The 24,604-nt window shown below is 44.6% G+C and overlaps 2 protein-coding genes and 2 non-coding genes across 8 annotated transcripts in view; 3 read left to right on the plus strand and 1 right to left on the minus strand.

The window, feature by feature from the left end:
- Positions 1-9,865, minus strand: part of LOC115197491 (voltage-dependent L-type calcium channel subunit beta-1) — a 30,486-nt gene extending 20,621 nt beyond the window's left edge. For 3 of the 5 annotated variants that reach the window (XM_029759119.1, XM_029759102.1, XM_029759081.1), the window contains exons 1-2: positions 9,567-9,865; positions 6,080-6,166 (exon numbers count right to left, since the gene is read on the minus strand). In XM_029759119.1, the coding sequence (XP_029614979.1) occupies positions 6,080-6,166; positions 9,567-9,656 (177 nt within the window). In that variant the 5' untranslated portion in view covers positions 9,657-9,865. Of the gene's footprint in view, positions 1-1,973; positions 2,266-6,079; positions 6,167-9,566 lie in introns of those variants that run through there. The other 2 variants (XM_029759093.1, XM_029759112.1) reach the window with 2 other exon arrangements.
- A 7,082-nt stretch (positions 9,866-16,947) lies between these two features.
- Positions 16,948-19,426, plus strand: LOC115197512 (60S ribosomal protein L19). The gene is made up of 6 exons (XM_029759131.1): positions 16,948-16,967; positions 17,825-17,931; positions 18,094-18,216; positions 18,393-18,513; positions 18,916-19,026; positions 19,222-19,426. Exons 1-6 carry the CDS (start codon positions 16,963-16,965, stop codon positions 19,346-19,348), a joined length of 594 nt encoding a protein of 197 aa, XP_029614991.1. The 5' UTR covers positions 16,948-16,962; the 3' UTR covers positions 19,349-19,426.
- Positions 17,643-17,722, plus strand: LOC115147510 (small nucleolar RNA SNORD53/SNORD92). Its single transcript, XR_003866377.1, has one exon. It is a non-coding gene; the product is annotated as a small nucleolar RNA SNORD53/SNORD92 (small nucleolar RNA).
- On the plus strand, positions 18,685-18,766 carry LOC115147517 (small nucleolar RNA SNORD53/SNORD92). Its single transcript, XR_003866378.1, has one exon. It is a non-coding gene; the product is annotated as a small nucleolar RNA SNORD53/SNORD92 (small nucleolar RNA).
- Positions 19,427-24,604: the final 5,178 nt, after the last annotated feature.

Raw genomic sequence — 24,604 nt, forward strand, 5'->3', positions numbered from 1 at the left:
AAGCTTGATGTAATCATTTCATGCTAGGAATATGGGACCAAATACTAAACTTGACTACTTTAATACACATAAATTAATTTGTTCCAATACTTTTGGTCGCCTGAAATGGGGGGGACTATGTACAAAAAGTGCTGTAATATCTCAACGGTTCACCCGACGATATTGATGAAAATACAAGTCAAATTAAAGCTGACAGTCAACACTATAACCTCATTGTATCATATCAAATCCAAAGTGCTGGAGTACAGAGCCAAAACAACTGTCCCAATACTTTCGGAGCTCACTGTATCCAGTGTGTGTGGATGAATAGTATAAGCATCTATCTAGTGTCCTCCTTTGTGACTGTCGGAGGAAGTATAACACGTGCTGTGAAGTCATATGCCTTTTGCCTTGATGATGATATAAAGATCTACGGATAAAAAACAAACTAAGATTCAAAGTGAGAAGGCGGTGTGTGGGACAGAGTGAAATAAGATCGAAAAGATAGCAAGAAAACATACCGAAGTGAAATACAATAATGGACCAAACCACTAGTGTGATTATTTATGACATTCTAATCCTGACAAGATCCCACTCTCTCGCTACTCCCCTAGACTGTATTTCTGCCTCTCTCCTCCTGCCCTCCCTCCTGCCCTCCCTCCTGCCCTCTGTGTGATCGGAGCAAACAGTCTACCCAGCTGTAATCACAGTCAGAGACAGGGCAAACACACACTCAGACAGACAGCAGAGAGGGCGACGGACAGAATCCATGATCATGCCCAGGCTCAATCCCTATTCCACAGGGCTTTCACGTCCCACACCTGCAGCACTGGCATAAACAGTAGTCAGCGGTGGAACTGGAGATCCACAAGCAACACTCTTCCAGAGGATTAAAAAGCAACAGGTATTGAGAAGCAGGAAGCCAGGTTGGTAGCTAACAGTGTACTAAAGAGAGGAGCGATAGAAATGTCTCGCGATGGCCAGTGGCACGTCCCAATGTCTAAATGGCCATATGCCTTGACACACGACGTGTGCCGTTGGCATGACAATGGGCTGGACGACGGACCACCGTGTCTTCGTGGACTGCTATCTAGAAAAAAGGCTCTGCAGTGCTGAGAGAGACGACAACAGAAAACGTGAGTCATGTGCAGACCTCACCGAAAATACACAGATGTGTGATTCAGCTCAAAGTGGGCACTAATTAAGTAATATCAACAATAACTTTTGAAAACGAATAAGCTAATGGCAGATAGACTTGCCTACTACAGCTAATTATACTGTTGGGACATACAGCATTTAAAAAGGCACTTTGAAACCAAAACAACAACTAAAACAATGACAATACGCATAGGAAATGTAACATTAAAAAAGCACTAAAATATCAGAAAATACCCCCCTAGATGTCCACCTATCAAGAAATCAGCTACATAAATATAGCACTCTGTCTGAAATTTGTGGAGGTCAAAACCATGACATTCTCTTGTTAGGAAACACTGACGTTACGGACTATGTGATCTGCATCTCTGGGGGACCAGCCTGGATCCCCAAAGATGCAGATCACATGTTTCACAATAGAGTGGGCCTCATAAAATGGCTATAGAGGCTAGGGTCTGGGACAGTGAGGCTGGCGGGTCCCTCAGCAGGCAGGCAGTCTACCAGGGGGACTGGAAGTCTAATTAAAAACCCAGCGCCTTTCCTGCAGCTGTGGCCCAGCCCAAAATGGAATCACACAACGCAGGCGAAAGAAGAGGATCAAAGAAAGCACCAGAGAGAGAATGAGAGACACCAGGAAATGGCACATCAAAAACTTTTTTCTAAGTTAATGTGTCCTGTCCACCAACCTAAATGTCAATCCTCTCTGACACACTCCCCACATAGTCTCACAGACATACTCCAACACACACACTCCTACAGTACGGCAAGGCGCCCTTCCCGGGCCGGGTGCCAAAACAGACTCGCCAAAAGTGTAAAGCGTTTAGCTAGATCTGTCTTACCATGCCGGGCCTGCGATACCTGTCAGTCTGTTCCATACCGCGTTCGCCACACCACGGCAAACCAGAGGGGCAAAGCCACAGTCCACACCAACGACCGGCAGTGTGTGTGTGTGTGTGTGTGTGCGCGTGTGCGCGAGAGAGAGCGAGACCGTGCCGGCAAGTGTGTAAGTCCAAAAGTATGTTTGTGTGTGTGTGTCTGAAAGAGAGAGAGCCAGAGAGAGAGTACTGTATGTGTGAAAAATAGGAGAGTGCTCTCCTAACCCTCCTAACACACACCCCCACCTCCAAGAACCTGAACCTTGTGTATGAGAAAGGGAGAGGGGAGTGAGAGAGTTGGGACTGGTGGGTGGGTGGGGGGGTGGGTGGGGGGGGGGGGGGTCAGGTTGCAGGACTTGTGCTACATTTGCAAACTGGGGAATTATATTTAGCACTGGCAGGACAGAAACAGGACCGTGAACGCAACGCAACGAGCCCCAGAAGGAGGCTTGGTATGCAGCCGTCAGTCATTCAATGCCCCAACTGACGTGGGAGAGAGGCTGGGGCAGGAAAAAAAATAAAAAATAAACGTTCCTCTATCCTGCTCTCTGTCTCTCTCTATACCCGGAACAGGACATCAAACAAGGGGATGATATGGGGTTAGAGGGGAGGAAGTGACTAGATGGGGCGGACTTCCAGTGCACAATAATATGACCGCACACTTGGAACCAGTCCGCACCCAGGAGGCGACTATCCCCTAAAGACAAGGGAAATAAAACGGACATTTCAAGGCCACACAGGTTTATTCTAAAATCTCTTTGATTAAGTTCTAGCTGATGCTGCTCATTCCTGATTCATTTAGGATTTTAAACAAATCTAACGCTGTTGAACAAATCTCAAATCTTTTTGGAATCACAGTTGAGAAAAAGTATTCTTTAAAGTCACAAGAAATCATTTTTCTATTAATATCCATTATTGCCATTTGTATTTTATTTTTTAAACACTTTTTTGGAGTGTTTGAAATTGGGATCCTTTGCATTTACAGGCATAGAGCCGACATGGAAATGAATATTATTGAAGGTAGTTTGAAAATTCTAAACATATGTACATCTTAAGCTCAAATAACGCAACAAAATAATTTTAAACTATAAAGATTCCCTGCCGGACATGAGAGACATGTCCGGCAAGAATCCCTGAGCAAATGTCCTACTATTCTACACATTTTACCACGAGACTGAGATAAAATGTTTGATTTGTCAAGTGTAACAACAACAACAACAATCGTGTTTGTGTATATTGTGTGTTTTTTTGTGGGGTGGGCGGGGCTCGTGGGGGGTGGGGGTGTATGCTACGTCAGTGTACATCAGCTACGCGGGTGTTGGCTGTCGCTGGTTAACGCTTGATCTGATTGAATCTAGGTCTAAGCTAGGAGGGCAGGGGGTTCGGGGCGGGGTGGAGGGCAGGGGGTTCGGGGCGGGGTGGAGGGCAGGGGAAACGCACAGCTCTGGCGTCTCTCTATTCCACCAGCAGAGGGCAACCTCTGACGCTGTGACAGGTGCCTCACCACAGCAGACCGCAGGAGTGCTTGACGGACTGGTGATGAACAGGCAGCCAGCCAGGTCCACAGCATGAGGAACAGATTGCCAGAGACAGGCAGACAGGCAGGCTAGTATTCTCCGAGCCACTCCCAAGTGTCAGCCAGTCAGACTACTGTTTGGTTCCCTCTCCTCAGAGAAAAGCAGCCTTCTGCCAGGCTGCACTGACAGAAGGACTGATTACGGTTTATCTTCCAATGGAAAGGGAACATACACCATAGCAGGATTTCTCTCCCACACAGCTGAGAAAAATCACCAGGGTGAAAAACAATGAGGAAAAATGACTAACTGCCACTCAGATGGAGGAAATTGTAACGAACGGGTTTATCAAATTCTCCTCACTCAAATGAGAAGAGGTGATTCCAGGGTGTACTATTAAAGATAGGCTTCATCCTGTGAACATTGCGGTCGTAGGATTTCATTTATTTGTCCTGAGCTTGGAGCGGCCTTCTTTTACGTAACACAACCCCCTCTTTTGTGAAACAGCCAGTTGACCTGACCCTGGTGCCGTCCAAAAGAATATTCCGTGATTCATCGTGACCTAATAGCGTTGGACTGACACAGTATCGCTAAATGGAATGGCTAAATAAAGAAAGTGAACCCCAGCGAATGAGCCCCCAGGGATGCCAGAGTGATTATGGTCCTTCACTGACTGTGTTGTGTAGGGGGTCGGCTCATCTCATGTCTCTATGGTAGTATAGCTGGAGGCCATTGCCAGACAGTCCACTGTATTGATCACAAAAACCCATCTGAATGTGTGTGTGTGTGTGTGTGTGTGTGTGTGTGTGTGTGTGTGTGTGTGTGTGTGTGTGTGTGTGAGGGAGAGAGGAGAAAGAAGAGAAATAGATGGATAGAGAGAGAGAGAGAGAGAGAGTTGTAGAATTGAATCCTCAAATCATCTTCAGTCAGCCCAGACATTGTAACAGCGATGAACAATTCCAAAGAGGCAAGGAGGTGACAAGAGGTACATCTGATCTACATCTTGTGTCTTTCACACCCATACTGCCTCTTAATTCCCAGGTTACAATCCCGGCTAGTAATGGTGCTCATTACTACATGCATGCCTGTGTATCTAAAGTACTCTATTCTTGTGTACACACACACACACACTAATCCCATCTAACCATCCTCTCCTCCTCTCCATCCCACCGCGCCTGCACACAGAGGGGAGATTCAGTGTGCCGGTTGCTATGGAAACCAGGCGGTGTACGAGCTCCACCGCTGGCTGATTGTGTGACAGTGTGTGTGAGACTAAAGCTTAGAAAGAGGGGGGGAAACACACACAGCGCAGCTAGCTGCATACATAGACGTAACATAGCCGGCCGACATAGTGCATTAGGACGTCTAAATGCAGTATTTACCGCAAATTCAGGTCCATAGTGGAAACATCCACTACAACGGCCCCTCCTACCGTACATGTCCGGCTCAGAGCAGACTTACAGAGAGTTAATGAGGAGATGTGCCAGTGAGTAGGGGAGGGAGGGGGAGGGGTGCCACAGAGGATGAAGTTAGCTAACCTTTAGAATCCACAGGAGGGCTACACTCCCTGTGTTCACTGCCAAGAGAGGGGACTTTTTTTTCTTCGTTTTTTAGAGTGACACCCATAGCGAGCAGGTTAATGTCATCAGGCAGGGGCGAAACGTTTCCTTCCTCAACTGAAAGAGATCGAGGAGGAAAAGGGGACGCATTGGTGGCATGACACAGGGCCCCTTTAATAAAATGTCATGTCCGCATGATGAGCTGTGATGGAGGTGACACGTGTGTCACCTTAAACCCCTTCCCCTCTCTCCAGACCCCCGGAAAGGAAGTGTCTCTGTGTGGTATGTTGTGTTCATTTCCCCCATGGGAAAGCTGGAAAATAGCAGGCTTCCATGGGCTCACCCTGACAGTGTTGATCAATGCACCACGGGGAACAGGGGAAGGCGTGCTGGGGAGGGTCTGAGCCCTACACGAGGACCCGGAACCAGGACATGACAATCAGGACTGGGGAGATCTATCTCCTGGAGTCCCTACGATACACTCTCTCACCTCTCTGTCTTGTTCTTATCCAAGCTGCATCAATCTGACCAGTTTATTGTTGATTCATAGTGAAGAACATTGAGTCCTGAGTAGGTGAGGGCAACCACTGGGGAGGACTGCAGAGGCATCAATTGTGTTTATGAGGGCAACATAAATGTGGGGCGACAGAGATAGGACAAGCAAAAAAGAAACAAGACAGCTATCGCACAGATGAGAAGGAAAGTGAAGGAGGAGTAAGAGGATAACAATGTAAGTAAAACTGCAGTAACTGCAGTAACTTGTAATGTACAACTGCAGTAACTTGTAATGTAAGTAAAACTGCAGAGAGCTTTGACGGCTGTGTGCGAGTGACCATGTAAATGTGTTTGGGTTACTTACATGAGAAGGCGCTAACAGTGCTGCAGCATATCGGGCTATTCTCACCTATGAATCTCTTCAAACTGATCACTAGAGGAATCAGGCAGTACAATACAAGGTACAGTATAGGTACAGCGTAAGGCAAAAAGGGGGTCTTACCTGCCGGACAAAGCTGTTGGAGGTGGTGTCAGAGGAGGTGCTTCCATCAGAGCGCTTGAAGCGGCTCTTCCGCTTGGAATACTTTGCCTGGAAGGAAGGAAGATAAGGAGACAAGAAACCAAAAAGAGACATTAGGGCAAGCTTCACAAAGCAAGTCTTAATAAAAAAAAAAAGTACACTTGAACAAAGTTTTGTTCACAAAACATCTGTTCTGTTGAGAAAACATGACGAAACCTCCCAGCCTTGTTCTAGCGGTAAATTCATCTCAAGACCACAAAATTCAATTGTTTATGATACTGGAACTCTATGATCAGGAGAGCTTCAGGGACATAGAAGACAATGACCAGAACAGATGGAGCGCTGCCAGAGATGGGAGTTAAGAGGAGACATCACATCCTGATCTTCTCCCAGCACCAGTATACTCCACCCTCTTAGCTCAGCTTCATGTTCAACCTCCATTATGGGTCATTATTCATGTAGGTTGGGACCCTGTAATGTGATTGGCTGATCCCTGGCAAATTGCCTATCCGGCTTGGGCAGGGCCCTCCATTGCATTAGAGCCCACCCTGGTCACGTCACCATGGATACGCCGTGCCGGCTAATTGCATTTGTTGGCAATCAGGAAGACTGGTGGGCTCTTGTGTGTACAGATGCGTGTGTACAGATGCCTGAGCGGAGGCCACAAGAATAGTAAACAGGAACATACAATACAGACACACACACACACACACACACACACACACACACACACACACACACACACACACACACACACACACACACACACACACACACAATGCATGAATATGTGCAGTGTTCAAAAGTAGACACCCACATGGGGCATATTCCTGCATTCAAAAACATTATCAATCTCTCAGAGCCATGTTCTCTTTCATGTACAAAATCATGCTCACATTGAGCATAAACTGTCCAGTTTATCGCTGCACACCTGCTCCCTGCAACCCAACCACCTCCACACACACACTCACACGCAGGCAGGCATGCACACATGCACGCACACACCTGCGCCCACAGCTATGACCAACGTTAACAGACCAACACTTTACTACAGTTCTAATCGGAATACTCCTCGGTGTGAGGTACGGACCAGCTGTTAGAGAGTTTGAGTCAAGCTCTAGGTCCAGTCCAGCTGTAGTCCAGCTCCCCTCTCATCATCACTGAACCGGAGCACCGTAGTCCCCAGAGAGGTATGGCTCTGCCTGTGCTGACAACCTTTAAACAAAATGTGCCCTCAACAGCCGCTACAACCCTGGCCCGGACATGGGCAGCATCCTCTGTGGTCGACACACTACAGATCATACTCCGAGGGTGAAGAAAAGAGAAAACACAACGCGATCTCTGCATCCTTGACAGTTGAGTTGTAGGAAATGAGGGGGGGTGGGTTTACTGAGCTGGCCACGAGGAGAGGCTGGCTACAGTAAAGGGTTGGGAAATGCCATACCGGGAAAGTAGGGAGGGGAGGTTTCCTGTTGGTAAACAACCTTCAAGGCTAAGTGACTAATTAGAGGGGGGTGTGACGCGAGCGCCGCTCTGTTAGACAGGAACTGTAAACTGGGGAGGGATTCGAGGACAAGCCGACGGTGTGTCTCTGGCTTCCAGCTTTAACAGAGCACAGTCGAACATTCTCCAGGCAAACATACAGCAACAGCACTCCTCCGCTGGTGCTGCACGCAGAAGAACAAACACAATCTATAATCTGAGTTATCGTAGCCAGGCTTGATTTGGATCAGTTCAGGATTCTCCGGCGCCTGCTCATATATTTCCATCTCTGTTTGGGTTGGTTGTTGCCATTCAGTGTTGCTGGGGGGCCGGGGGGGGTCTTTCCTCCGGGATATTAGAAATGGCACCATTTTCTCTATATAGCGCACTGCTTTTGACCAGGACCCACGGGGCATTAGTCAACATAGGTACACTATCTAGGGAATACGGTGCCATTTGGGACGCATCCTACAAGCGTGGTCCCCTGGTCGTCACTCCACAGCTGAGTTATAAATATGCCGGCGGGCAGGTCTGCGTGAACTTTATATCTAATTGATCCGAGTGCCACACACAAACCCTTCCCCGCCACAGGACACAAGGAGGGGGGTCCATCTGTCTCTCAGCACAGCACCAACACGCAAGGGATAGAAATCTGACAGGTAAAACCAGTCAGAGAGAGAGAGAGAGAGAGAGAGTGATGGAGAGATAGAAAGAATGATGGGCAAGGGAGAGATGGAGAGAGAAAGAGTGGGAGAGTGAGGCGTGCAGGAAGCATACTTGGCGTGGCTTGAGGTGTCCGGTTGTATACAGCATGTGTTGTTTTTCTGTGATGTCGTGGTTTCCGTGGAGAGACAGTGATGGAGCTTAGCGTGGGCGGGTTTTGATCTGGTCATTCTCCTATTTTCTTCTCTTCATTCAATTGTATGTCCAATCATGCCCATGTAACCAGTGATATCATATACTGTAACTTCCTGGGTGCCATTTATAGCTACAGAAAAAGTTACATTCTGAACATTTAGAGTTCTAAAAGAACAACAGCCAATATGCTGTTTTTTGGAGGGCAGAATAGGAATGGCTATAAGGGAGGGCATTTTAACAAATGACATGATCGTTATGTGTGATCTTATTCCATTAAATGTGTCTGCCAAGGGAGTATGGCATTCATCCCCTCTCATTTCAGAAAGAGTTTGTTAGTGATCCTCATCATTAATCTGCCACACTTTGATGCCATGGCAGTTTCTGTCAGCAAAGAAATAACAATGCAATAGGCTACCTATGAGTATAAAGCCATTTAAACAGAATTCGGTGTCCATACTCCTGCATGAAGGCAAAACGGATGAGAGAGAAAATTGTGTCCACTGTCCACACAGTCCATGGCTTGCATCACTTGGGGACTTCATCAATCTAGTAACATGTGGCACATTGCGCTAATTGCAGAAAAGACATCAGAGTTCGTTACTCAAACATCATTTAGCGTTAGCCTACAATAATAGGCAGGCAGCTTTGTGGAAGGATTGCATTTTATTTACTACACAATGAAAGCGAACCATCAAATTGTCAAACCAAAAATAGACAATAATTCCTGTGGTTTTATTTGGAAGTGGAACAGCAGCAGCAGCTGGTAACGAGAAACGGAAGAAAATCCGTACAAAGGGACACACGGCAGCCACAGTTAATTACCATATTAGTGGCCCTCTGTGACCAGACCACTGCTTTTACTATAATAGATGAAGAATACGTGCATTACTTGGTTATTAGACCTACTCATTTTTACTCTGGGAATTATAGCCTACTCCACGAAATCTTATTCGCAGCTGGTTTCAAAATCGTTCACCTGCTTTCCTGCTTGTATAGTTCCTGTTATGACAAGTGAAACTGTGGACTGTCAAAATGTCTAAACAAAAGCTTCAAGTAACAGGCGGACTGGCTCATCAAACCTACGATGAGATTTCACGGGTAGAATTTAGTTGTAGCCTATACTGCTTACCTGTGTGTGGGGATGTTGATCAAACATGTCCATTTGGATCTCCTGGGTTGAGGTCGAAGGCGTCCTGGACATACTACTTTTCTGTACCATTGATTTACTTTTTCAATTCTATGTTCTAATTCATATATTTATGATGATGTCGCTATAGTCATTGTCAACGAAGAGAGGTATTTGCCGTTGTTTCCCCGAGGGTGGTACAATAGCAACAGCTGCGTCGTCTACAGCCGCCTAGCTCGCCACCCTCCGTTTATTCGCGCAGACAATTCGGACGGTGCGCTCCACTCCAGATTCCAGATGCGAACGGAAGAGGTCCACGCCCCATTGACCAGGCCCCACCCTCATCACTGATCAATCAATGAGAGACCAACACGGAAGGGATGTCTTGTGATTGGGTAATGGGTAAGGCAATTAGGCTAGGTTGCAACCTGGTCTGTCCACAGATGATATCCACATTTTTAGATGCTCACCTCTTTTCATGTAGGCACTTGTTGGCAGTGGTACATCAACGAAGATTTGTAACCTGTTGGCTTACTGTTTTTTCTTATCTAAATTTTATCTGTCACATCACTCATTTCATCTGCATACAGAGAAACATGAAAAGCATCAATATAGTCCTGATGATGATAATTATACTGTACATTTATTCCAATGTTATACAGATAAGGTAACATTATATTAAAATCATGAGACATTAGAATCAATGGTAGATTCCATTTTAGTTCCCCCACACGTTCCCTTTCAGCACTTTAGTCTCCTGAGCACTACATTGTTATAATGGTCATAAATACAGTACCAGTCAAAAGTTTGGACACACCTACTCATTCCAGGGTTTTTCTTTATTTTTACTATTTTCTACAATGTAGAATAATAGTGAAGACATAACAACTATGAAATAACACTTATGAAATCATGTAGTAACCAAAAAAGTGTTTTATATTGTTTTATATTTTATGTTTGAGATTCTTCAAAGTAGCCACCCTTTGCCTTGATGACAGCTTGGCACACTCTTGGCATTCTCTCAACCAGCTTCACCTGGAATGCTTTTCCAACAGTCTTGAAGGTACTGTGGCTAGCTAGGTTAATCTAGAACTTCTTACTATGTTCTTACTGAATCTGACCACCATCCTTTTTGTGTATTTATCAACTTCACTTCAGTATATATTACATTTTTACAAATCGATTTTCCCATCAATATGTCTTTAAAAGCCTAATGAAAATGTCCCTTTTTTTTATAAAAATAGTAGTAGCAAGAACGAATACAAAAATAAAATAGAGAGGGGGAAATCCTGTCTGAATAAGTAGTCTTCTTCAATATGTCTTCATTGGGGGAGCTTCATGAATCTTAAACACACACAGGTATGTATTGAGTGTAGATTGGTTTTCGTCCCCTTCTTCTGTCCAGTGTAAAGCATTTATGTGAGGTCCTCATGCAAGGAATGTCCCTTTATCACTGCAGTTCTGCGGTGTGTGTGTCCTGAGTGGCAGTGTGTACATGTAGGTTATGTGCTTTTATAAACTGGATGGTTCGAGCCTTGAATGCTGATTGGCTGAAAGCCGTGGTATATGAGACCATATAGCACAGGTATGACAAAACATTTATTTTTACATTTGTAACCAGTTTATAATAACAATAAGGCAACTTGGAGGTTTGTGGTATATGGCCAATATACCACTGCTATGGGGTGTATCGAGGTACTATGCATTGCGTTGTGTGTAAGAGCAGTCCTTAACCGTGGTATATTGGCCATATACCACACCCCCTTGTGCCTCATTGCTTAATTTACTAATTCAATTGGGCTGCAGAAGGGCTTAGCAGTCAGGTGAGATCCTTCTCTCCAGCTGTTTGTCCATTCAATTCCTGATTCAGATGACACTGCAGGTGTTAAAGTCATACAGTTATTTTTTGGTCAAGCAAATTACTCCAGTAACCCATTTGGCATGCCTTCTCATCAAGAAGAGAGATGTCAGTTGCATTCTATGCTGTTGGGTAGCCTGAATAGCTTGGAGGGCATTTATGTTTAAGGCCCTAAAAATTATCAAAGACTCCAGCCACGCTAATCATAGACTGTTCTCTCTGCTACCGCACGGCAAGCAGTACCAGAGCGCCAAGTCTAGGTCCAAGAGGCTTCTAAACAGCTTCTACCCCTAAACAATAAGACTCCTGAACATTGAACATTGCCCCCCCCCCCACACACACGCACTTTTACGCAGCTGCTACTCTCTGTTATTATCTATGCATAGTCACTTTAATAACTCTACATACATGTACATATTACCTCAATTACCTCGACTAACCGGTGCTCCCGCACATTGACTCTGTACCGGTACCCCCTGTATATAGTCTCGCTATTTTTCCTTTTATTTCTTATTCTTATTCGTATCTTTTAAACTACATTGTTGGTTAGGGGCTTGTAAGTAAGCATTTCACTGTAAGGTGTTGTAGTCAGCGCATGTGACTAATACAATTTGATTTGATTTTGATTTGATCAAATTGAACATGAACAAAGCAAGCAGGTTAGCTCCCTGGCTTCGCTCCTGAAGGCGAAAGCTTGTGGCAGAGGCTAGTTGCAGGTAGAAGTTTTATGGGAAAATGGCTTCAGTCCGGTCACCCCATCTCCTCCATGTCCTTCTGTGCTATAGAGCAGGAAAAACATTCACGTAGGGCGGTAATCCTGAACTTAGTCTTTTCCAGACAGAGTGCAGGTGGATGTTCTATTTCAAAACTCTCCAGCCATCTGGCATTGAAGTGCTTTGAAAGGCTGGTCATGGCTCACATCAACACCATCATGCCGGAAACCCTAGACCCACTCCAATTCGCATACCACCCCAACAGATCCACAGATGAAACAATCTCAATTGCACTCCACACTGCCATTTCCCACCTGGACAAAAGGAACACCTATGTGAGAATGCTGACTACAGCTGAGCGTTCAACACCATAGTCCCCTTGAAGCTCATCACTAAGCTAATCACCCTGGGACTAACACCTCCCTCTGCAACTGGATCCTGGACTTCTTGATGGGCTGCCACCAGGTGGTAAGGATAGGCAACAACACATCCGCCACATTGATCCTCAACATGGGGGCCCCTCAAGGGTGCGTGCTTAGTCCCCTCCTGTACTCCCTGTTCACCCGCGACCGCGTGGCCATGCACGACTCAAACACCGTCATTAAGTTTTCTGATGACACAAAGGTGGTAGGCCTGATCACCGACAACAATGAGACAGTCTATAGGGAGGAGGTCAGAGACCTGGCAATGTGGTGCCAGGACAACAACCTCTCCCTCAGCGTGAGCAAGACAAAGGAGATGACCGTGGACTACAGGAAAAGATGGGCCAAACACGCCCCCATTCATATCGACGGGGCTGTAGTGGAGCGGGTCGAGAGTTTCAAGTTCCTTGGTGTCCACATCACATCAAACTATCATGGTCGAAACACACCAAGAAAGTCGTGGGCACGACAACGTCTTTTCCCCCTCAAGAGACTGAAAATATTTGCCTGGGGTCTCCAGATCCTCAAAAAGTTATACAGCTGTACCATCGAGAGCATCCTGACCGGTTGCATCAGTTGGTATGGCAACTGCTCTGCATCTGACCGCAAGGCGCTACAAAGGTTAGTGCGTACAGCCAGTACATCACTGGGGCTAAGTTTCCTGCCATCCAGGACCTATATACTAGGCGGTGTCAGAGGAAGGCCCAAAAAATGGTCAAAGACTCCAGTAACCCAAGTCATAGACTGTTCTCTCTGCTACTGCACGGCAAGTGGTACCGGAGTGCCAAGTCTTTGTCCAAAAAGCTCCTCAATAGTTTCTACCCCCAAGCCATAAGACTGCTGAAGAATTGAACAATTAATCAAATGGCAACCCAGACCATTTGCATTGACCCCCCCCCTTTGTTTTTACCCTGCTGCTACTCGCTGTTTATTATCTATGCATAGTCACTTTACCCCTACCTACATGTACAAATTACCTTGACTACCCCGCACATTGACTCAGTACTGGTACCCCCTGTATATAGCCTCATTATTGCTATTTTTGTCACACCCTGATCTGTTTCACCTGTCCTTGTGATTGTCTCCACCCCCTCCAGGTGGCGCTTGTTTTCCCCAGTGTATTTATCCCTGTGTTTCCTATCTCTCTGTGCCAGTTCGTCTTGTATGTCCAAGTCAACCAGTGTGTTTTTCCCGTGCTCCTGCCTTTTCTATTCTCTTTTTGCTAGTCCTCCCAGTTTTGACCCTTGCCTGTTTCTGGACTCTGTACCTGCCTGCCTGACCATTCTGCCTGCCTTGACCTCGAGCCTGCCTGCCACTCTGTACCTCCTGGACTCTGAACTGGTTTTGACATTTTGCCTGTCCACGACCATTCTCTTGCCTACCCCTTTTTGGATCAATAAACGTCTAAGACTCCAACCATCTGCCTCCTGTGTCTGCATTTGGGTCTCGCCTCGTGCCCTGATAATTTTATTGTGTTACTTTTTAAATTTTTTACTTTAGTTTATTTAGTCAATATTTTCTTAACTCTATTTTCTTAAAACTGCATTGGTTAAGGGCTTGTAAGTAAGCATTCCACGGTAAGGTTTACTACACCTGTTGTATTTACATGAAATCACGTTATATGTGGCGATCCGTCATTCATGATATATCATTTTTGGGGGGGGGGGGGCTTGCCTGTTTTGCATGTTATTTTTGCATTAATACGTGTCATATATCATTTTGCAAAGAATGTAAAAAAATATATCATTGCGTTAAAAAAGCTGCATACAAACTGTCTCTTTTTTGTTTTCTTCAGTAAGGCAGCTCTAAAATGCAGGTGTTTCAGCCTAGCTCAGTGCTTTCTGTGGTGGTGGGGCAAGCCAGCAGAAAATACGGAGCGTTGCGCCGTGATTGGGTCAGTGTTCTGTCACTCATGGGGACACTACATCACCGCCAAGTCTAAGGGTAGAGCTAGAAAATTCTAGCCCCTTAGGAGCTGCCATAGAATTAGATTAGAAGTGCCCATCCAAGAAGGCTCAAGGTCATTGGCCACAGATAAAATTACGTCAAATCACGTTATATGTACAGCAGCTTTGACTGGACTGATCATGTCAACATCATACTTTAGAAATCTTAGCTAGCAGTCATCATGTTAGTAGCCCATTTGCCTCACCCTAATAATTTGGTCTATTTACCCTAATAATTTGGTCTATTTCACCTGGTTAGCAGATGTTAATGCGAGTGTAGCGAAATGCTTGAAATGCAGTAATATCTAACAAGTAATCAATTCCACAACAACTACTTTATACACACATGTGTAACAATGTAAGAAATAATACATAGTTTCCTAAGTACTCGAAGCGAGGCGACCATCTCTGTCAGCGCCATCAGCAGGTCTGGTGTTGTGTTTTGTAGTGGCTTTGCTGGCATGCATCCACTGTTTTTTTTTGCCCCACCAAGATTTACATGCTAAAATTGTCACTGCATGTGACAAATAACATTTGATTTGATTTAATGAATTAAGAATTGTTATTGAAGTGTTTTCTGTAGCTGGTATATTGCCTCTTATTGGTGATCGATATCCCCATCTAGTGGTTTCTTTAGCTCCATACTCTATTCAAATCCTGTGTTATTTATTCAGAGGAAATGTTCACATGGTACATGTAACAGCAACAATTGATATTTCTCAGTCCGCATTTGTACATTTTGTATATAATCTAGATCATGCATTCTGTTGTGCTTTATACTGATTTTCTGATGTACTGCCTTGCTTGATCATATGCAATTATCCTTGAAATAGTAGCCAGGTGTGCATGCTGCTGATGATTTACACTGAGGATGGCCTGAGGCTGAAACGTTTGTGTTTTGTTTTCACATTCCATTCATGATTTTTGTTCGGCACCGTGATGTTCTAATAAAAATAATTATTTTGCATTTAAGCCTCAATTGTGGATGTATTATTTTTCTCGACAGTGTGCGGGTCTCCATCTCTTTCAGTTCAGAGATAATTGCTATATTACGGAGAAATAATTTAGAGATCGGCAGGTAAGTGTGCTCTCGAGCGGCTAGATGTTCTTTACCATTCGGCCATCAGATTTGCCACCAATGCTCCTTATAGGACACATCACTGCGCTCTATACTCCTCTGTAAACTGGTCATCTCTGTATACCCGTCGCAAGACCCACTGGTTGATGCTTATTTATAAAACCCTCTTAGGCCTCACTCCCCCCTATCTGAGATATCTACTGCAGCCCTCCTCCTTCACATACAACACCCGTTCTGCCAGTCACATTCTGTTAAAGGTCTCCAAAGCACACATCCCTGTGTCTCTCCTCTTTTCAGTTCGCTGCAGTTAGCGACTGGAACGAGCTGCAACAAACACTCAAACCGGACAGTTATCTCAATCTCTTCATTCAAAGACTCAATAGTTGTGGGTGCTTTGCGTGATGTATTGTTGTCTCTACCTTCTTGTCCTTTGTGCTGTTGTCTGTGCACAATAATGTTTGTACCATGTTTTGTGCTGCTGCCATGCTGTGTTATGTGTTGCTGGCTTGCTGTTGTCTTAGGTCTCTCTTTATGTAGTGTTGTCTCATCGTGAAGCGTGTTTTGTCCTATATTTATAAAAAATAGGCCTTCAATTGTAAATAATTTTTTCTTAACTAACTTGACTAGTTAAATAAATAATGGAGGAAATCACACAATGCATGCATGTCACACAAACTTGGCTTCAACTTTAGGGTCTCCTTCAAAGTAGTGTAAAAAGTACTCCATTGTCATACTTGTGTAAACGTAAAGATGCCTTAATAGAAAACGACTCAAGTAAAAGTCAGCTAGTAAAATACTACTTGAGTAAAAGTCTAAAAGTATCTTGTTTAAATGTACTTAAGTACAGTGATGGGACAATTACTCAATTGCCATACTTTAGTAAAAGTAAATGCTTAACATCAGATATTTTCACATATCTTTTTCAGAGGTGATCTGATTGGTCAAAAGACCAACAATAGAATTATTGGTCTGCTTGTCTAAACGTAGCCTTACAGAAACTTTCCGTCTGTCAGTGTCAGCTGTCTGGCTTCAACATTGCTCTCCTGTGGCGGAGTAGTGAGTTGCATTCTGCTTGTTTCAACCCACAATGCCGTGCGAAATCGCTCCCCACCTTTGGAATATACTATTATTCCCAGATAAGGGGAGAACATATTTTCTATACACTTTATCTTATGATTTCAGACAATATCGCTCTTTCTAACTTAGTTTTTTAACACCAATTAGTATTTTTATACTAACTCTTCACATGAAAAAATATCATTTGTATTTCGTTTATTTCACAAAATAACTGGTGTATTATCTCATTTTGGATTCTCCTGTAGCTTTAATGGTAGGGCCCTGTCCGTCTCGTAACCCTTCCTTTTTCTATTGCAATAGCAGCCATGAGGTAAGCATACAGACTTTGTGTGAGTCTAAATTCTCATATATTTAATAAAATACAAATGAATTGCCCATTAAACGTTTACTAAGGTTCCCCTAAAGTTTACGCGACCGTACCGTCTAAGTCCCTTGACATATTTTATTTTGGAAAACCTACATTTCATGTGTAAATGTGCCGCACGATGTACCAAGCCAGGGATGCCATGTTGTCAACCAATAATTCTGAGACGAGAAATTCAGGCCTAACGTTAAACAAATGCGAGTTAAACCTCTGTAACATAGCTGAATAGATTATGATCGTTTAAAAAAAAACGGATTCCCTTATTGTTAGTATCAACGATATCCATGTTCCATATCTGAAAGTTGCCATTAGACAGGCTAACTAGCTACGCTGCTATCAAATTTGGTCTACCACATTGGCCATCTATAGTAGTAATGTTAGCTACATACACCTACCTGGACACTGGTCTCACGATTTTGACTAATGTTCCCTGTTTATATTAGCAAACTGGTTACTTGTGTCTTGTAAAATTCTGTGTCAAATATGTCACTTTCTAAGAACAGTAACATAGTAACGTCGCGTTACGTTAGCCCAGTTGCAACCAAGGTAACGTTAATCATCAGCATCGAACTAACTTAGCAATAATGGCTAACAATCAACCCGGAGTTATTGGATAAATGGTTAATATGATGATTCTGAGAATGGTTTCGCAAACTATGCTGAAATCTGTGATGTCACGTTTCTCTTGGCTATCTGATTCACCCATGGTCACACTACACACATTTAAGTTATATTGTTAGCAACATACAATTATGCGTTAAAAAAATTGTAATGCGTTAGCTAACTCTTCATCTCTAACCCAGCATGCTCAGGCTTCAAAAGAGGCTTGCCTCCAGCGTCCTGCGCTGTGGCAAGAAGAAGGTATGGCTGGACCCCAACGAGACCAATGAGATTGCTAACGCCAACTCCCGTAAGGATTCAGTCAATCTGTCTTTTAGCACGTTATTTTGGTATTGTTTGATGTAGTTAATGTAGCGTGTGCGTAATCTACACAGTAGGTGACTGAATATTGATTTGTTGCTGTAAATTCATCTGCCTTGTCGAACCCATATTTTCTGCCCCCCCCCCCCAGGCCAGCAGATCCGTAAACTGGTAAAGGATGGTCTTATCATCCGCAAGCCTGTCACGGTGCACTCTCGCGCCCGCTGCCGCAAGAACACGCTGGCACGTCGCAAGGGAAGGCACACAGGAATTGGTGAGTGAATGCTGTCCTACATCTCATAGCTATATCAACTAGTGATGGCGATAAGCCAATCAGGTAGTCATTTTATTTACTTAACTGTTTTGTATTGAAAACAGGATACTGAATTTTTGGGTATAGTATTACTATCTCAGGCCTAACACCATCCTCTCCTCTGCCCACCCTACCAGGTAAGAGAAAGGGTACAGCCAATGCCCGTATGCCAGAGAAGCTGTCCTGGATGCGTCGCATGAGAATCCTGCGTCGTCTTCTCCGTCGCTACAGGGAGTCCCATAAGATTGACAGGCACATGTAAGTTCTCCACATCCACCCTCGAGTATAAAGATTCACAAGGCATAGCAACTCCTATTGGGTCCATTTCAAGGATGTCTGTTACACATGGATTATGTTGAATTAGCTAACTCTACTAGCCTAGGCTGAACTAGCTAGCTATAATGGCTAACAACCCAGAGTTATAGTGGTAAAAAATGATGATTCCCTGAGAATGGTTTCGCAAACTTTGCTGAAATTTGTGATGTCATGTTTCTCTTGGCTATCTGATTAACCCTTCTTCAAATTCTTATTTGATTTAGGAAGGAAATTCAAATGTAGCTCATGAGTTGCTAAATTATTCATTTTGTATTTATTGAATTGTTTAAAGCATGTATTGTAGATTGATTTACTATTCTTGTTTTGCCCCTTTCCTTCCCGCAGGTACCACAGCCTCTACCTTAAGGTGAAGGGTAATGTGTTCAAGAACAAGCGTATCCTCATGGAGCACATCCACAAGCTGAAGGCAGACAAGGCCCGCAAGAAGCTTCTGTGGTACGTCTAAAACCATCTCCCATCTGCCTTAAGACTTTTCTATGCCGAAATGTTTTGTAGAGTGGAGAAGGAACTGAGCTGATGAGCACTTAAAAGCAGATATTTATATGGGAGTGTTTATAGCTGCTAAGATGTACATTTGTTTTCAACCAAAAAACAAGTTACAGCATTGTTTGACCACTTTTCTCTCTACAGTGACCAGGCTGAGGCCCGTCGTTCCAAGACAAAGGAGGCCCGTAAGCGCAGAGAGGAGCGCCTGGCAGCAAAGAAAGAGGAGATCATCAAGACCCTGTCAAAGGAGGAGGAGACCACCAAGAAGTAAACAGCTTCTTGTCCCTGATATGCACCTGCTGTACCTCCCTCTGTCAAGTGTTGACAATAAAGTGTACGAAAGACACAACCCTGTCTCCTGAGTCCGCTCTTACTCGATCACACCTGTAATGTACACTACCTGACATGGTTTCATGTGTTTAACTGCCTACACAATTGATAAGTGGCATTGGGTTACTTCTAGTTACAAAGATATAACCTGTCCTATATTATGACATTGTGTGATTGATCTTATTGTATTTTTCCTCAGTCCAGACGTTTTCAAAAAGCTTGTAGGAAGTTGACAGAAGATAGCCACTCGATGCAAAGTATTGTGCCCTCTTTTTTTTTTTTTTTTTTTTTTTTTTCGTTACCTTTCATTTGCCACATGACGAGCTAAGAATCTTGTTATTTTATTGATTAGTCTATGAAGACATTTTGTAAAACTTGTCAGATGTGCCACAAGGTGTTGGAGAATGTGATTAGAGTTGGCGGTTTGGATATGTGGGGTATTGCCATCTAGTGGTTATATGTGGTACCCTTTATTGTCCTGTGACTGTTTCCCTACCCTTTTTCAGCTGTACATCAGCTGACTTCCAAAGCCATTAGTGAAATTGTTTATTTGATTAAATTATCAAACATTTGCAAGTACAAAATGAAAAGCTTTACAATTTGTCCACTTTAAATCCTTTTAGTGGATTAAGTGAGCTAATTCTGGAGGCAGTAGGCCATCATTACATCAACCTTGGTATGCCTACCTGTTAGACAAAATGGCTCCTGTAGAATCATTGCTATACTCTGGCAAATCTGCTGATCTCGTGGTCACTGTAGCACTGATCAGCATAATATGTTTATCAGTCGGGCAACTTTTCTATGCTATTTGAGAATGGTGCCCATAACATTTTTATTTAAGGGAAGGGACTAAGGCAGTGGATCATGGAGGGTATATTCAAATGGACATTTTCATTTTGGATGAAAATCCAAACGGGCCAGAGACCTTTTATGCTGGTTTACATGGGCAATTATACACTGCTCAAAAAAATAAAGGGAACACTAAAATAACACATCCTAGATCTGAATGAATTAAATAATCTTATTAAATACACTGCTCAAAAAAATAAAGGGAACACTTAAACAACACAATGTAACTCCAAGTCAATCACACTTCTGTGAACTCAAACTGTCCATTTAGGAAGCAACAATGATTGACAATACATTTCACATGCTGTTGTGCAAATGGAATAGACAACAGGTGGAAATTATAGGCAATTAGCAAGACACCCCCAATAAAGGAGTGGTTCTGCAGGTGGGGACCACAGACCACTTCTCAGTTCCTATGCTTCCTGGCTGATGTTTTGGTCACTTTGAATGCTGGCGGTGCTTTCACTCTAGTGGTAGCATGAGACGGAGTCTACAACCCACACAAGTGGCTCAGGTAGTGCAGCTCATCCAGGATGGCACATCAATGCGAGCTGTGGCAAGAAGGTTTGCTGTGTCTGTCAGCGTAGTGTCCAGAGGATGGAGGCGCTACCAGGAGACAGGCCAGTACATCAGGAGACGTGGAGGAGGCCGTAGGAGGGCAACAACCCAGCAGCAGGACCGCTACCTCAGCCTTTGTGCAAGGAGGAGCAGGAGAAGCACTGCCAGAGCCCTGCAAAATGACCTCCAGCAGGCCACAAATGTGCATGTGTCTGCTCAAACGGTCAGAAGCAGACTCCATGAGGGTGGTATGAGGGCCCGACGTCCACAGGTGGGGGTTGTGCTTACAGCCCAACACCGTGCAGGACGTTTGGCATTTGCCAGAGAACACCAAGATTGGCAAATTCGCCACTGGCGCCCTGTGCTCTTCACAGATGAAAGCAGGTTCACACTGAGCACGTGACAGACTTTACAGAGTCTGGAGACGCTGTGGAGAACGTTCTGCTGCCTGCAACATCCTCCAGCATGACCGGTTTGGCGGTGAGTCAGTCATGGTGTGGGATGGCGTTTCTTTCGGAGCTCGCACAGCCCTCCATGTGCTCGCCAGAGGTAGCCTGACTGCCATTAGGTACCGAGATGAGATCCTCAGACCCCTTGTGAGACCATATGCTGGTGCGGTTGGCCCTGGGTTCCTCCTAATGCAAGACAATGCTTGACCTCCCTCATGTGGCTGGAGTGTGTCAGCAGTTCCTGCAAGAGGAAGGCATTGATGCTATGGACTGGCCCGCCCGTTCCCCAGACCTGAATCCAATTGAGCACATCTGGGACATCATGTCTCGCTCCATCCACCAACGCCACGTTGCACCACAGACTGTCCAGGAGTTGGCGGATGCTTTAGTCCAGGTCTGGGAGGAGATCCCTCAGGAGACTATCCGCCACCTCATCAGGAGCATGCCCAGGCGTTGTAGGGAGGTCATACAGGCACGTGGAGGCCACACACACTACTGAGCCTCATTTTGACTTGTTTTAAGGACAATACATCAAAGTTGGATCAGCCTGTAGTGTGGTTTTCCACTTTAATTTTGAGTGTGACTCCAAATCCAGACCTCCATGGGTTGATAAATTGGATTTCCATTGATTATTTTTGTGTGATTTTGTTGTCAGCACTTTCAACTATGTAAAGAAAAAAGTATACTGCTCAAAAAAATAAAGGGAACACTTAAACAACACATCCTAGATCTGAATGAAAGAAATAATCTTATTAAATACTTTTTTCTTTACATAGTTGAATGTGCTGACAACAAAATCACACAAAAATAATCAATGGAAATCCAATTTATCAACCCATGGAGGTCTGGATTTGGAGTCACACTCAAAATTAAAGTGGAAAACAACACTACAGGCTGATCCAACTTTGATGTAATGTCCTTAAAACAAGTAAAAATGAGGCTCAATAGTGTGTGTGGCCTCCACGTGCCTGTATGACCTCCCTACAACGCCTGGGCATGCTCCTGATGAGGTGGCGGATGGTCTCCTGAGGGATCTCCTCCCAGACCTGGACTAAAGCATCCGCCAACTCCTGGACAGTCTGTGGTGCAACGTGGCGTTGGTGGATGGAGCGAGACATGATGTCCCAGATGTGCTCAATTGGATTCAGGTCTGGGGAACGGGCGGGCCAGTCCATAGCATCAATGCCTTCCTCTTGCAGGAACTGCTGACACACTCCAGCCACATGAGGTCTAGCATTGTCTTGCATTAGGAGGAACCCAGGGCCAACCGCACCAGCATATGGTCTCACAAGGGGTCTGAGGATCTCATCTCGGTACCTAATGGCAGTCAGGCTACCTCTGGCGAGCACATGGAGGGCTGTGCGGCCCCCAAAGAAATGCCACCCCACACCATGACTGACCCACCGCCAAACCGGTCATGCTGGAGGATGTTGCAGGCAGCAGAACGTTCTCCACGGCGTTTCCAGACTCTGTCACGTCTGTCACATGTGCTCAGTGTGAACCTGCTTTCATCTGTGAAGAGCACAGGGCGCCAGTGGCGAATTTGCCAATCTTGGTGTTCTCTGGCAAATGCCAAACGTCCTGCACGGGGTTGGCCTGTAAGCACAACCCCCACCTGTGGACGTCGGGCCCTCATACCACCCTCATGGAGTCTGTTTCTGACCGTTTGAGCAGACACATGCACATTTGTGGCCTGCTGGAGGTCATTTTGCAGGGCTCTGGCAGTGCTCTTCCTGCTCCTCCTTGCACAAAGGCGGAGGTAGCGGTCCTGCTGCTGTGTTGTTGCCCTCCTACGGCCTCCTCCACGTCTCCTGATGTACTGGCCTGTCTCCTGGTAGCGCCTCCATGCTCTGGACACTACGCTGACAGACACAGCAAACCTTCTTGCCACAGCTCGCATTGATGTGCCATCCTGGATGAGCTGCACTACCTGAGCCACTTGTGTGGGTTGTAGACTCCGTCTCATGCTACCACTAGAGTGAAAGCACCGCCAGCATTCAAAAGTGACCAAAACATCAGCCAGGAAGCATAGGAACTGAGAATTGGTCTGTGGTCACCACCTGCAGAACCACTCCTTTATTGGGGGTGTCTTGCTAATTGCCTATAATTTCCACCTGTTGTCTATTCCATTTGCACAGCATGTGAAATTTATTGTCAATCAGTGTTGCTTCCTAAGTGGACAGTTTGATTTCACAGAAGTGTGATTGACTTGGAGTTACATTGTGTTGTTTAAGTGTTCCCTTTATTTTTTTGAGCAGTATATTTTAAAGGTCAGTCTGACACTAAGAATTTTTACATTTGAGTCCTTTAGTACATGCTCATTTGCAGAGGGACTTAGTCCATATGTCACGTGTGCCTATGGTTCTATTTAGTCCTTTTCCCTCGTGCTTTATTTTGAATTGATTTACTTAAGTGCTTTAATATTATTGTGTGTTGGGTTTTGGTTTACTTATGTGACTGGTTTTGAATTGGTTAACCCCCTTTTGTTTTGTGTGAATGAGTGTTAGGGACCTGAGCCGCACCCCGGTAACCTCTACAAGATCGATGTCGTCCCCCCCGCGGGACGGGTGCGCTAATGTGATTATCATGAGATTGCCAGGAAATAGACATATCTGATATGGGAAGAAAGCTTAAATTCTTGATAATCTAACTGCACTATCTAATTTACAGTAGCTATTACAGTGAAAGAATACCATGCTATTTGAGAGTGCACAGTTAATAAACCATTTGGGCAGACTTGATACATGTTGAACAGAAATACAATGGTTCATTGGATCAGTCTAAAACGTTGCACATACACTGCTGCTGTCTAGTGGCCAAAATCTAAATTGTGCCTAAACTGGAATAACACATTATGGCCTTTCTCTTGCATTTCAAAGATGATGGAACAAAAAAAATGGTTTTTTTCATTGTATTATCTTTTACCAGATCTAATGTGTTATATTGTACATTAATTTCAAACTTCAAAGGGTTTCTTTCAAATGGTATCAACAATATGCATATCCTTGATTCAGGTCCTGAGCTACAGGCAGTTAGATTTGGTTATGTCATTTTAGGCGAAAATTGGAGGAAAACAAGTGTCCAAGCCTTAAGATTAATGAGGTGCCACTGCGCAAAGGCAGCCCTCAAAATTCAGTTCAGTGTTATGACTAGTTGCCGAAGTTTTAACGAACATGAAAGTGGTTTGTAGCGTGAAATCCTGTGGAGGTGGTTGGGCAACACTGGGCTGTGACTGGCGCAGAGATGGCTGGAAACGTAGGGGGGTTAGGAGTTGAGGAAGACGGGATGGAGTGTAGTGGTGGAGTCGTGAGAGTAAATGTTAAGAAGAGGACGTCTGAGGA

This window comes from Salmo trutta, chromosome 1 (assembly GCF_901001165.1).
Source record: "Salmo trutta chromosome 1, fSalTru1.1, whole genome shotgun sequence".
Classification (NCBI taxonomy): domain Eukaryota; kingdom Metazoa; phylum Chordata; class Actinopteri; order Salmoniformes; family Salmonidae; genus Salmo; species Salmo trutta.